The 13693-nt window shown below is 40.7% G+C and overlaps 1 protein-coding gene across 2 annotated transcripts in view; it reads left to right on the top strand.

The window, feature by feature from the left end:
• The window catches only part of PTGER2 (prostaglandin E receptor 2), a 70025-nt gene that overhangs the window by 6237 nt on the left and 50095 nt on the right, over positions 1-13693 (top strand). The window contains exon 2 of one of the 2 annotated variants that reach the window (NM_001278560.2): positions 4743-6407. The exons of the other annotated variant lie outside the window; for it this stretch is intronic. Within the exon in view, the coding sequence (NP_001265489.2) occupies positions 4743-4976 (234 nt within the window). The 3' untranslated portion in view covers positions 4977-6407. Of the gene's footprint in view, positions 1-4742; positions 6408-13693 lie in introns of those variants that run through there. 2 annotated transcript variants of the gene reach the window in all.

Below are 13693 nucleotides of genomic sequence, written 5' to 3'. Positions count from 1 at the left end.
GTAGAAGGATTAAATACAAGACACAAATTGTTTAGCACCAGACCTGACACAAAAGTATTCAGTAAATATTAGCAAATAATCAGGAACTGAACTCTGGAAACTCCAAGTCAGGTTTAATTGGCCAGGCCTCAGTAGGTCTTCTGTTGTTACCTGTGATAGATGGATACTTTTAAACTATTTCAGGTACTGGGTAAGGGTCTAAAGCAGTGGGTCTCAACTTTGCAATATGTTAGTATCACCTGTGTATGCATTCATCCTCAGTTGTGTCTGATTCTTTGCCATCCTATGGACTGTAGCCCTCCAGGTTCATCTGTCCATGGGATTTTCCAGGCAAGAGATACTGGAGTGGGTTGCCATTTCCTACTTTAGGGGATCTCCCTGACCCAGGGATTGATCCCGTATCTCTTATGTCTCCTGCACTGACAGGCAAATTCTTTACCACTGAGCAACCGGGGAAGCCCTAGTATCTCCTGGGGGACATTAAAAGCCCTGACACCCAGGTTATAGCCCAGACTAATAAAATCAGAGTCTCTGAGGGAGGGAGAAAGCCATCAGAGTATTTTTATCTCTTTATTATTTTTTTCCATCCAAGTATTTTTAATGATCCTCAGATGATTTCAATGAGCAGCCAAATAAGGTTCTCATTTGCTCTAAAATTCTGAACGTGCTATGTAGTTGCATTAAAGGTAGGAAAGTAGCTGAAACAAACAGTGCCAGGTCAGTGCCAAGATGAAGTTTTATATGGAGGCTCTGGGGATTCAATGGAAGACAAATCTAAAGGACACTAACTTTCACTGGTGCTGCTTTGTAGGTATCACAACAAGCTCTCTGTTCTTAGCAAAGCCCTGTAGAGAGTCCGTCCTAAGGAATGAAAACTCACTTGACTGGTTTACATTTGTCCTTGATATTTTTCTCATAGCAAATTTATTAGTAGCGTGTACAAAAACATGTATATAGTCTACCAGCCTCTGAAACTGAATTCCAGAATATAACTGAAATATTATTAATTAATTGACCTATATCCATTGTGTAAGCCTTTAATTAACATCCAGTGTTGGCTGAAGGGAGCGGGGAATGAGGAGTTAGTGTTTAATGGGTACAGAGGTGGCTCAGTGGGTAAAAGAATCTACCTGCAATGTGGGAGATGCAGGTTTGATCTCTGGGCCGGGAAGATCCCCTGGAGGAGGAAATTGCAACCTGCTGCAGTATTTTTGCCTGGAAAATTCGATGGACAGAGGAGCTTGGTGGACTACAGTCCATGGGGTCGAAAAGAGTCAGACATGACTGAGACGACTAAGCATGCACATATTGGCCGCCTCCTAAAATGCAAATTTTAAGCATTTCTAAAAATTGCTCAGTATTGCGGATGAAAAGGAAATAAAGTACAGAATTGCTTCATCCTCTGAAACCACTTTTTACTTCTCACTGGTCAGTCACACTCTAGAGAGACCAGGAACTATGGTCTGATCTTGCCACTGAAAACCTGACTCATCTTCACATGTGACCTGTGACACTGGAAAGCTGAGCCCTCTCTGTGTGGCCCACTAGACAATCCAGTGTTATAGTTTTGGGGTGAGATTCGGTCATAAACCCAGCTACAAACTTTTCCTATGACAGAACACTCAGTTGTATGTGTGTGTAGTGACTAATATATTTTAATCTATCCGGTTTATGGACAATATCATCCCGAATTCTAAAACTCCAAAATGGCTGTTTGAGTGAGTGAAAGTCGCTCAGTTGTGTCCTGCTCTTTGCGACCCCATAGACTGTAGCCCACCAGGCTTCCCTGTCCATGGAATTCTTCAGGCAAGAATATGGGAGTGGGTTGCCATTTCCTTCTCCAGGGGATCTTCCTGACTCAGGGGTCAAACCCAGGTCTTCTGCATTGTAGGGAGATTCTTTACCATCTGAGCCACCAGGGAAGCCCTCTCTCTCTATAAATATATACACACACACACTGAATTGTAGCCGGATTCAAGACCTTATAGATAATTCTGTGCCATAATTAGATGCACAATTTTAAGAGTCACAATTTAAAGAGCAATATTTAAATATTTAAATTGCTCTTTAAATATACCATATAAGTACTGTAAATTTCTCATCTAAAACAGTTTAGCTGACAAGAGAAGTATTGCTCCCTTGCATATCTCCACCTAACTTTTTTCTTCTCTCTATATTCAGGGACATCCACCTTCAGTTTTTTTTTTTTTTTTCCTTTGCTCATCTGCCAAGTCTCTTCTCCATTCCCTTAAGCCAAGATTCTCTGGCATAAACACCTACGGCTGCCAAACCTTCCCAATATTGTCCTAACATAAGCAACCCAAAGATGACTACTCTTTCCCGCCCTGCAATTTGCTTTGTATATGCAGTTGCCAGATGCCTGCAGAATTAAGTACTAGGGAGATAGAAAAGAAACGATTTCTTCTTCTGGTGAGGAAGAGTGGAGGAAAGAAGGAATAGCTCTCTAACTCACCCGCTGCAGTTGGTAAGAAAGGCCCTGGAGCCCTATAAAGAACTGGCTTCAAACGACTGGGTATGATTTACAAGTTTCACTCTTCTGTAAGCTACGTGGAAGTGTATGATCTTTATCAGGTATGTGCTGTTCCATTCTCTGCACTCTGATCAGAAAGTTGTTTGTTTCCTAAATACCTCAGGAATCAGATGAGAGCTGGTATACCACTTTGAGAACATTGGACAACGTGTAATGATGTGTCAGCTTTCCAGCGTTTAAGACTCTTCTGAAGCCTTTTGGCCTACATAGGCAACCTGGATGTAGCAAACAGTGAGCCCTGCTCAGGTGTCAGGGGACTTGGAATTTGTGTCCTGTTGTTGTTCAGTCCCTCAGCCATGTCTGACTCTTTGTGACCCGTGGACTACAGCACACCAGGCTTCCCTGTCCTTTATCATCTCCCTGTGTTTGCTCAGACTCATGTCCATTGAGTCAATGATGCCATCCAACCATCTCATCCTCTGTCACCCCCTTCTCCTCCTGCCCTTAATCTTTCCCAGCATCAGGGTCTTTTCTAGTGAGCTGGCTCTTCACATCAGATGGCCAAATTATTGGAGCTTTGATTGACTGGCTTGATCTCCTTGCAGTCCAAGGGACTCTCAAGAGTCTTCTTCAACACCACAGTTCAAAAGCATCAATTCTCCATCTATTAGTGTCCTCTTTGATTTCTTTCATCAGTGTTTTAAAGAGGGTGTGGAGAAAAGGGAACCCTCCTACACTGTTGGTGGGAATGCAAACTAGTACAGCCACTATGGAGAACAGTGTGGAGATTCCTTTAAAAATTGCAAATAGAACTCCCTTATGACCCTGCAATCCCACTGCTGGGCATACACACCGAGGAAACCAGAATTGAAAGAGACACATGTACCCCAATGTTCATCGCAGCACTGTTTATAATAGCCAGGACATGGAAACAACCTAGACGTCCATCAGCAGATGAATGGATAAGGAAGCTGTGGTACATATACACAATGGAGTATTACTCAGCCATAAAAAAGAATTCATTTGAATCAGTTCTGATGAGATGGATGAAACTGGAGCCGATTATACAGAGTGAAGTAAGCCAGAAAGAAAAACACCAATACAGTATACTAACACATATATATGGAATTTAGGAAGATGGCAATGACGACCCTGTATGCAAGTCAGGAAAAAGACACAGATGTGTATAACGGACTTTTGGACTCAGAGGGAGAGGGAGAGGGTGGGATGATTTGGGAGAATGGGAATTCTAACATGTATACTATCACGTAAGAATTGAATCACCAGTCCATGTCTGACGTAGGGTGCAGCATGCTTGGGGCTGGTGCATGGGGATGACCCAGAGAGATGTTGTGGGGAGGGAGGTGGGAGGGGGGGTCATGTTTGGGAACGCATGTAAGAGTTAAAGATTTTAAAATTAAAAAAATAAATAAATAAAAAATTAAAAAAAAAAAGAATTAGCCAAAAAAATAAATAAATAAATAAATAAATAAACTTTTGTTAGGGGAAAAAAAAAAAAAAAGCATCAATTCTTCGGCACTCAGCCTTCTTTATGGTCCAACTCTCACATCCATACATGATTCCTGGAAAAACCATAGCTTTGACTATATAGACCTTTGTCAACCTTTGTGTCCTGAGTTGTCCACTAACCAGTTCTGGGAACTTGGACAGATCCCTTACTGTTTCTACCCTATGGTGTCCTTGCTGGTAAAATGAAGATAATAAGGACCATCATTGTGGGGCACGTTTTAAGGGAGCACTGTTTGCAGTAGCTGACACGGATAACTTCCTGTCATCTTCCCAACAATCCCAATAGGTATTGTTATCATTGTCATTCATTTTAAAGATGTAGAAAGGGCGACACAAAGAGGTTAGTTTTCTTACCTATGGTCCCAGAGCTATTTTTGGAGCCAGGAGTCAAACCCAGGCAGCCCAGTGGCGAGAACATAAGGTCTGTTGTGTGCCCTCTCTCACTGAATTATCATAATTCAGTATTTGAAAGTAAGTGCCACAAGTTGTTATGCCCTCACTTCCCCATCTATCAAAAGGAGACAATACTTCTGTTTCAGAGTGTCCCTGAGGCATAAACTTGTGTGAGAGGGGTGAGATTTTGCAACTTCCCTCTCAGGACCACAACCACCACACAAAACACATTTTGCTTTTCAGCCTTAAGAAATTGCACCTGGTCGAAGCTGCCTATCTACTGCTGCAATATAAAACTGACATCTGTCCCCCCTTTTGCTTCTTACAGATTTTTGCATATATGAATGAAAACTCTTCCCGGAAAGAAAAGTGGGACCTCCAAGCTCTTAGATTTTTATCAATTAACTCAATAATTGACCCTTGGGTCTTTGCCATCCTGAGACCTCCTGTTCTGAGACTACTGCGTTCAGTCCTCTGCTGTCGGGTTTCATTAAGAACACAAGAAGCGACACAAGCTTCCTGCTCTACACAGTCAAATGCCAGTAAACAGATTGACCTTTGAGGATGGTAGTTAAGAAGTGGTAGTTAACCACCATCTGGAAGATCATTTTGAAATGGTTCCTAAGAGAAATGGAAAAAAGTTAGTTTATAAACACAATGACGTTACCCTAACGAAACAGAGCAAACAAACATTTCAGGAGTGGTTTGGGCTATAGATGTGCTGACAAGGCACTTCTTACAATGTGTTGGACGGATCTATTAAACCTACCCTCAAGGAGCATGTTCATGGTCTTTGGAGGAATAACCATTTATGATCCCGTGCCTTTTGATTTAAGCTTTCTTGTTGAATGAGAAAGCATGTAGTTTTGTAATTTGTTTAAAACCCTAAATAGTTACTGTGTTTTCTATTTTAATCTTCTAGGCTAGTACCATTATAAACATAACAGTGTACAGTCTAACCAGATAAAACTTATGTATTCTCTAGGAGGTGGATATGGGCAAGCAGCCAAGCCTGGTGTCTTGTGATTGCTTATCAAACCGTTTCTTTGGACAATGAGTTTGAAAATCATAAGTACTTTGTACTGTATGTTTGTATATGTGGGAGCACGCTCTTGTCACGATAGTATTACTCATAGAAGAGTAGGTTCAGTTGGTTAATGTCGGCTTTTTTCACCATCCATGAGAAGATGTGTGTCAGAGTGTCAGGCTATTTATTTTATAACATCTGTCAAGCTAATGGTAATTAAAAGGACTTTAGGAATTTTCCTCTCAGCGATAAATAGTAGACTATTAAGAGAAGTAATTCTCATTAATATTCTACTTTTTCTTTTCAGGGAAGGGTGTATGCCGCTATGTCTGAGGCAAATATTAGAATTAAAAACTGAAAAATCTGGTCAGTTCTTCAGCTACACTGAACTCTTTTAATGCTGATGTTGAGGCTGTGACTAACACTCTTTATAGGATGATTGTGTTGTAGCAAAATTCATCTGTATGTTTATCTGGGAAACATGACTCTACTCATGCTGTATAGGAAATCATACAGTGAGTCATATCTTAATATATTTCTAAATCTAAGTGTTTGGCATTGTATAAAGTCAGCATCAAAATATTTCAGTGAATTTGCACTGTTTAATCATATCTTAGTTATAGTATAAACTCATCTGAAATGTTACAAAAATAAGCTATAAAACAAAAGATTTGAGAATGGAATAGTATGTGATGAATTCCCCCCAAATAGAAATTTATAGTTTGTGTGGATATGCTAATTTTAAAAATTAGATAAAAGTGGAGTTTTAAAATTTAATTTAGCAGATTTTTAAAGTGTGATTGCATTGCAAATTAGAGCTTGAAATATTCAACACAATACTTGATATTAGAGGAAAATTTTCCCCTTATAGCATGATCTTCAATATAGTGGACACTTTATTTATTTTATTTTATTTTTTGCAGTGAGTGTCATTACAACCTAGCTGTAATAAAAACCAAAAAAGAATATTAGTTTTTTCAAAGTCTCATTGAATTGCTTACACAAACTATTTCCTATAAGTAGTTATCAGACTAGATGATCACTTAAGAGTGATTCCAAACCAATTTAGAAATCAGTGTATTATGACAGAATCTATATCAAATTATCCCTTATTTTAAAAATAATAAATGAATGGTTTGCTTTTGTACTAATTTAAACAAACCAGGCTAAGTTTAACTTAACTAAAATCTGGACATGTAAATAAAGCTTCCCTGTCCACCAAGATAAGAAATTGTTCTAAATTAGTCTACAGACTAATTAGGCTCATGGGTAATTCCTGAACATAAAATGCTAAAGTTACTCTGGATCTGGAAGATTAATTTCTTTTATCAGATTACTTTTCTTCCTCCAAATAAAAATGTAACCTACAATCATTCACCCTACCTCATCATCCCCCCAAATTTTTGAATAATGCCTGAGAAATTTAAAAAAAAAAAAGCACAAAGTTGGACATAATATCACTAGTGGAAACAAAATTGTTCACTCTGTGGTCCCAAAATATGAGTTTAAGCCATTTAAGAACTGAGATTTCCAGAGCTTTGTTTCCTAGTGTATTCCTGTTCCTTGCACTGTGTTAAATGACTAAATCCTGACATTTTATTTGCACTGATATTTACATAGAAGGAATTGAAAGTTAAAATCCTATGTAATAGTAAATTACTATTAATGGAAATTTCAAAGTAATAGAAAAATTACTTATATTAGATATGTAAATATTTCCTTTTTAAAAATCACATCACATCAGACATACCTGTTTAAGTTTGCTGACTCATTTTCAAGTTAAATAAAAAACACAGAACTTAGTCTGGTATATCAGAAAACTGAATTATAATAAATGAAGACCTAGATTTTATTCTTTGTCCCCAACAGTCAGTGGAATGAAAAGAGAGAAAAACTATAGTGAATATTCAACTCAGTATGCCGCAACTGAGACCTGGCCCAGCTAAAAAAATAAACAACTGTCTTAAAAAAAAGCCAGGATAAATGTGCATGCCTAGCTGATTCCCTTTGCTGTACAGCAGAAACTAACACGATACTGTAAAGCAACTCTACCTAACTTTAGGTGTCCAGAAACGGGATGGGCTGAAGCAGTTCTGTTCTGAGCTGAATTGTTACTGGGTGGCTCACTGTGGGGCTTCTCAGGTGGCCCTGGTGATAAAGAACCTGCCTGCCAATGCAGGAGATGGGGATTCGATCTCCTGGGTCAGGAAGATCCCTGGAGGAGGGCATGGCAACCCACTCCAGTATTCTTGCCTGGAGAATCCCATGGACAGAGGAGCAGAGCGGGCTACAGTCCCTGGGGTCACAAAGAGTCATACACGTCTGAGACAACTTGGCCACGCTTCACTGTGGCCCTGGATCATCTTTTCCAAGAGAAAACTGGGAAATTCTGGTATTAAACTGTGTCCTTGAATTTCCTAAGATCCTAATAAGGCCTGTGGTTTCTCAGAAACTATAGAAAGCCTCTGAAAGACCTGACTCTCAAAGTGATCTGGACCCATGACAACCTAGAGTCAGAAACAGCGCCAACCTCTAACCGCCATACTAGCAGAGACTGCAAGTCCTGGGCAGGCAGAGGGCAAATCCGAGCCTCATCACTACATTCTCAGTGTGATTCAGTTCAGCTCTTGGTGCCCTGGCCTGCTCTCAGCAGTGCCCTTTCAGAGGCAGATTGCCCTCGTGCTATGGTAATGTCAGCTCTGCTTTGAACCAAGGAAAAATTAACACCTTCAAGTTCAGAATTGGATGACTTTGGAAGGCAGGGGAAGACAATTAGTTCACAGTTAAGTAGAGGTTTGTTTCCTTCCCTTGGTTTAGTTGCTCAGTCATTCCTGACTCTTTGGGACCCCATGGACTGTAGCCTGCCGGGCTCCTCTGTCCATGGGATTCTCTAGGCAAGAATACTGGAGTGGGTTGCCATTTCCTTTTCCATTACTTCCCTTAGTCAAATCTAATATTTTAAGCCAAAAAGAATGATTTTCTGAATTTGAGAAGAGCCCCTACTTGAATTATTCACAGAGAAACAGTCTTCGCAGAAATTTATTACGTGTGGACTTGCCATGCCTGCTCAGGATGGTCATCTTCTGCCTTTATCAGACATGACTCTGTTGGAATTCCTCTTTGACTGCACGTTTAAAACATACCTATAATCATTATACTAACAGCATTATCATTGACTTTCTTTTTAAATTTACAAAGTGTTTGATCGCCTGAAATACACGCTATGGAAATAAATGTCATTTTAGCAATTCACAGAAGCTACAGTCTAGTGTATACATGGAACAAGGCCATGTATTGGGCATTAATTTTTATTTCAGAAAGTTGCTTCTTTTCTGGTAACTTTTGTGACTTTTATTTGTAAGTAAATTTTCTTGAATTATATTTTTGTATTTCCTATAAAATGTATGTACTATTAAAAGTTGATTTGGGTGATTTAACTCTGTGATCTGGGTGTTTCATTTTTCTTTTAAATAGGCCAAGTCAAACAGATCAAATGATTATTCCAGCAGAAACAGCTGGCACATTCAAAAGAGGAACTGAGGACTGTTGACTGAAGGAAATATTTACCGAGGGAAGGGCAGGGTTAAAGGAATCAACAAAGATGGTGGAGGAGCCCTTGGAAGCTGTTGCCACTCCCAGGGGTGAAGGGACAAGGGAGGAGTCGTGAAAGCTGTGTCCCACCCAACAGAAGCTGTCCTTAAGCAGGGAAGCATAGCTGCCGGGGAACCACCTGGAGGGAGGGAGGGAAAGAAGGAGCAAGGGACCACCTTCCTGGAAGATCTTCCTGCTCTTCTGCCTGTTCCTCCCACTGGCAAAACCCAAGTGTAACTCAGACAGTAAAAATCGTGAAGGCCACAGTGCAGGTGGAAATTAGGCTTAGGGGGCAGGTGGAGAATATCCAGCATAAGGAGATTAAAAATACATTCTTTTAAAAATTGCACCAACAGTTCTGTGGTAACCAAAATGGGAAAGAAATCCAAACAAGAGGGGCTATTTGGGGACTTCCCTGGTGATGCAGGGACTAAGACTGCACTCCCAATGCAGGGGGCCTGGGTTCAGTCCCTGGTCAGAGAAATAGATCCCACATGCCACAACTCAGAGTTCACACTCTGCAATGAAAAGATCCCCTGTGCCGCAACTGAGACCTGGCCCAGCTAAACAAATAAATAACCGTCTTTAAAAAAAGCCAGGATAAATGCGCGTGCATAGCTGATTCTCTTTGCTGTACAGCAGAAACTAACACGATACTGTAAAGCAACTCTACTCCAATAAAAATTACTAAAAAATAAAATAAAATTATTCTAACACAAGAATTGAAACTACAACACGGGCAGCCTTTCTTCCTGCCTTCTACTCCAAATAGATATCCTCCAGCAAGCCTGGGGAATAGGCATCAGCCCCAAGTGTATGGAGAGGCGTAAAATACTGTAGATTCCCCCACCAAAATACTTGTCCTAGGCCCTGCTCCCTTGAGGCTCAGCATTTACATTTATCCAACCCTGAAGGAGGTTTATATGATTGGAGGAGAGAGGAGATCAGGCTGAAGCATTGTTCTGCTTTCCCCAGCCATAGCAGTACAGCCTAATAGCTCTTCTTAAGCAGAACAAAGATAGTCACACATACTGGTTTAGAAAGGAACCGAAGCTTACTTTTAAGAAAGACCAGAGGTGGAGGGGGTGAGAAAAATCTAGAAAAATACCAGTAGTTAGTGCTAAAGGTAGGCCAGATCCCCAAACCTAACATAATCTGGGATGTGCCTATATATAGCGAGTATATATAACAGTTCAGCAAGTCTGCATAGTGTAAAATGCTGCTTAAAAAAAAAAAAAATATATATATATATATATATATATATATAAGCAAATTTCAACAAAATGGAAAAAAAGCTGGACAAAGAATGGCTCCCAAGGCCATCTGTCCATGTTGCCCTTTCTGTCATCACAGGATTTGTCTTTATTCTGTCTTTACTCTCCTCCCTCCATCCCCTTTTGGAGCATGCTGTTCCTAGCAGACTGTTCCCTTTCCCCCTTCCACTGGGTCCTGTCATCTTTGCTGCGCACATTCAACCTTTCCCCTTTCAGCAAACTTTAGATTTATCTGGGCATATTAGGCAGGTATCAGACTGCTGGTGATTTTCTCAGACAAGTAACTCAAACTCTCAGATTCTCAGTTTCCTCGTCTATTAAATAAAAATTATTGTTGTTGTTTAGTTGCAAAGTCGTGTCTGACTCTTTTGTGATCCCATGAACTGTAGTCTTCCAGTCCATGGGATTTTCCTTGGCAAGAATACTAGAGTGGATTGTCATTTCCTTCTCCAGGGGATCTTCCCGACCCAGGGGTCAAACCCTAGTTTTCCGTGCATCTCCTGCATTGCAGGAGGATACTTTTTTTTTTTTTTTTTTTTAACCACTAAGGCACTCGGGAAGCCCAATCAAGTTATCCATCTCTGTAGTTATTGTGATTATTTTGAGGATTAAATGAGTAAGTGCAACCAGGACATTCAGCACAGTGCAATAAGGATAGGGATTAGCATTTTCTCAGATGCTTGGTTGAATGTCCCCTCTGACCTCTTCACACACATCTGACTTAGATTGCTCATTCTTGGCCGGTCATGGTATCTGTTTATTAACTCTGGTCAGCTGTCAAGAATGAAGATGATAATATGTATGCAGGATGAGTTTGCATTTCAGAGAATGCAATAACAACTGGTACATATGGACAATGTAGAGGAAAGTGTGAGCATAAAAGAGACCAAGAGAGACAGAAGACAGCAGGGCAGAAAACATGGCCCCTGCCTCTCAGTGCAGCCAAGGAACGGGGTGAGAGGGGACACCCTGAACCGTTACTCAAACAGGGTATGCGCAGTGCTGGGAGACACAGCTCGGTCACAAAACTGAAACTGAGCAGATTTCATTTACACATCATGATCTCAAGATCCCCAAATCCAGCCCTGGGTCACAGCTGACCTTTCATGTTCCTGAAACCGGTGCCCAAGACTTCTCTAGGCCAAACATTGCTGCTTTCTTCAACTCTCCCTTACATGACAACTCACCATTTTGGTGCCCTGCTCCTAATACCAAGTTACCAATGTCCCTCTTAATGTGCTGGGTCAGAACCAAACACCAAGAAATAATTCTAAACCAGCCTTACCAGCACTGAGGGCTGATATGTCAGTTGTTGGCTTGATCCGGACGTTATCTTCCCATTAATGCAAACTGAGATCACAAAGCCTTGTGAGCAGCTGGGTCATACCTTTATATCCGTCAACAAATGGAAGAAGTGCCGGCTTTCTACTTTACAGAGAGGGAAAGTGGGTATGCAGGAGGGAAGTGAGCTGCTCACTAAGGACATCCTTGTTAGATACCCTTACGGTTGTGATCACGGTGCTGATCTTGCTGCCTGAAACCACAGAGTCCTTGGTTTCTCGTTAGTCACTGGCCTATGGTTCTTGGGTTGCCTCTGTAGACTAGGGATGGAGAGCTTTGAACTTACCAGTTGAGCTTGGTCTTTTGTGTTAACAACGTGGCCCTTGAGATGATATAGAATTAAACTGCCGGTGCTGCCCAAAGAATAATTTTTTCCTTGAAATTGGAATTCACACTTTTAGTTCTCAAAAGCTATTTTTGCTAGAATTAACTGGTCAATACTCATCTGAGTTCTAAGATTCAGTCCTCATGCTCATCTCAGTGCCTGATATGTCATGATAAATTAAACATTTAAAAATTAAAAAGATGCACAATTAAACCTTTAAAGACATAGTTGAGATTGTCTTTCAGCTCTTAAAAAATTCAACATGTCCACATTGTAAAGAGCTCAGAGGAACAAGCCAAAAAGCCCTAGATTTTGAAAACCCAACATTAACGTTTTATGCTTTTAGAAATAAATGTCCTCATGTTGCTTGTAAAATGAAAGACACAATAACTAAAACACGCCAGGCTGAGTACTGTGGTGTACTACTCTTTGACCTGTAAAAATGAATCCATCTGGTATGAGTAGGCGTTCTGATAAAAGGAGAGCTTAACTATGAACTAGAGATCCTCATTCTATTTACTACCTATTATGGTGACTGGGGAGTCAGAGACCCATGTCTGACAGGAAACACTCAGATATTCACATCTTCCTGTGAAACACCAGTTTGGAAACCTAAGGAAGGTGGAGAGAGTCGGATTTCTGTCTTCCTTCTACAAATTTCTTCTGTGTTCTCGATTAAGTTATAGGGAACCACAGTGGCTGCTAAGAAAGTGAGGAAACACAATTATCTTGTGTTATCAGTATTAAAGCCTTTTAAAAATAATGTCTTGCCTTTAGTTTATCTACTTGAGCCTGTTCAAATATTGCTGTTTAAAATGCTCTATAGGGGACTTCCCTGGTCGTCCAGTGGTTAAGACTTGGCCTTCCAATGCAGGAGGTGCAGGCTCAATGCCCACTCTGGGAGCTACGATCCCATGTGCTTCGTGGCCAAAAAAACCAAAACATGAAACAGAAGCAGTAGCGTAACAAATTCAATAAAGGCTTTAAAAGACTTGGATTAAGACACAAATAACATGAGGAAAAAACCTGATTATTGTTTTTTAAACCAACAGCCTGAAAAGTTAATTAAGAGTGGTGATGCTGGGATTGGAATGCAGATACCTGATCGATGAGCTCTTCCCTCTGTAGGATACACCCCCTTCCTCCCGAGGCTGCTCTCCCACCTCTCTGCCCTGCTCCTAACTCCAGCCAAGCAGCCCATGTACTGTGCCTGGCGCGCACCAGAGGCTCCCATTTCAGGCTCATTGCCCTGGCTGCTGTCTCCATCTGGAAGAGATGCTCTTCCCCCAGACAGCCATGGCTCTTTCTCTTCCTCACCTTCAAAATGCTAACCCAGGGCTGGCTTCTCAGTGAGGCCTTTACTGATCCCCTTCCTAAAATCCCTCCCACCCTGCCTTACCCTCCCCGATCACTTTCCAGTGTAAGTGACCTCAAACATACCTAAAGTTAACATATTTGAAATGTTCATGGGCTGTGTTTTTGCACTAAAATGTGAGTTCCAGGAGGTAGAGATTGTTGTCTATTTTGTTTTGAGGCCTAATGTTACAGTATCTTATAGAGGCCAAATGTCCCATATATTTGTAATTGCATCTTAAAGATTTCAGGACCTTCTTCTATTTTAAAAATTTACTCTGCATCACCTCCAAAACCTAATCTCAAATAACTCAGAGGAAAAAGGTCATATGTATTATACTTTCAGTGTTTTTGTGAGCTTACAATTG

Source organism: Ovis aries, chromosome 7, assembly GCF_016772045.2.
Source record: "Ovis aries strain OAR_USU_Benz2616 breed Rambouillet chromosome 7, ARS-UI_Ramb_v3.0, whole genome shotgun sequence".
Lineage (NCBI taxonomy): Eukaryota > Metazoa > Chordata > Mammalia > Artiodactyla > Bovidae > Ovis > Ovis aries.
Note: the sequence above shows the minus strand (reverse complement) of the source record. Positions and strands in the feature narration are given on the sequence as shown.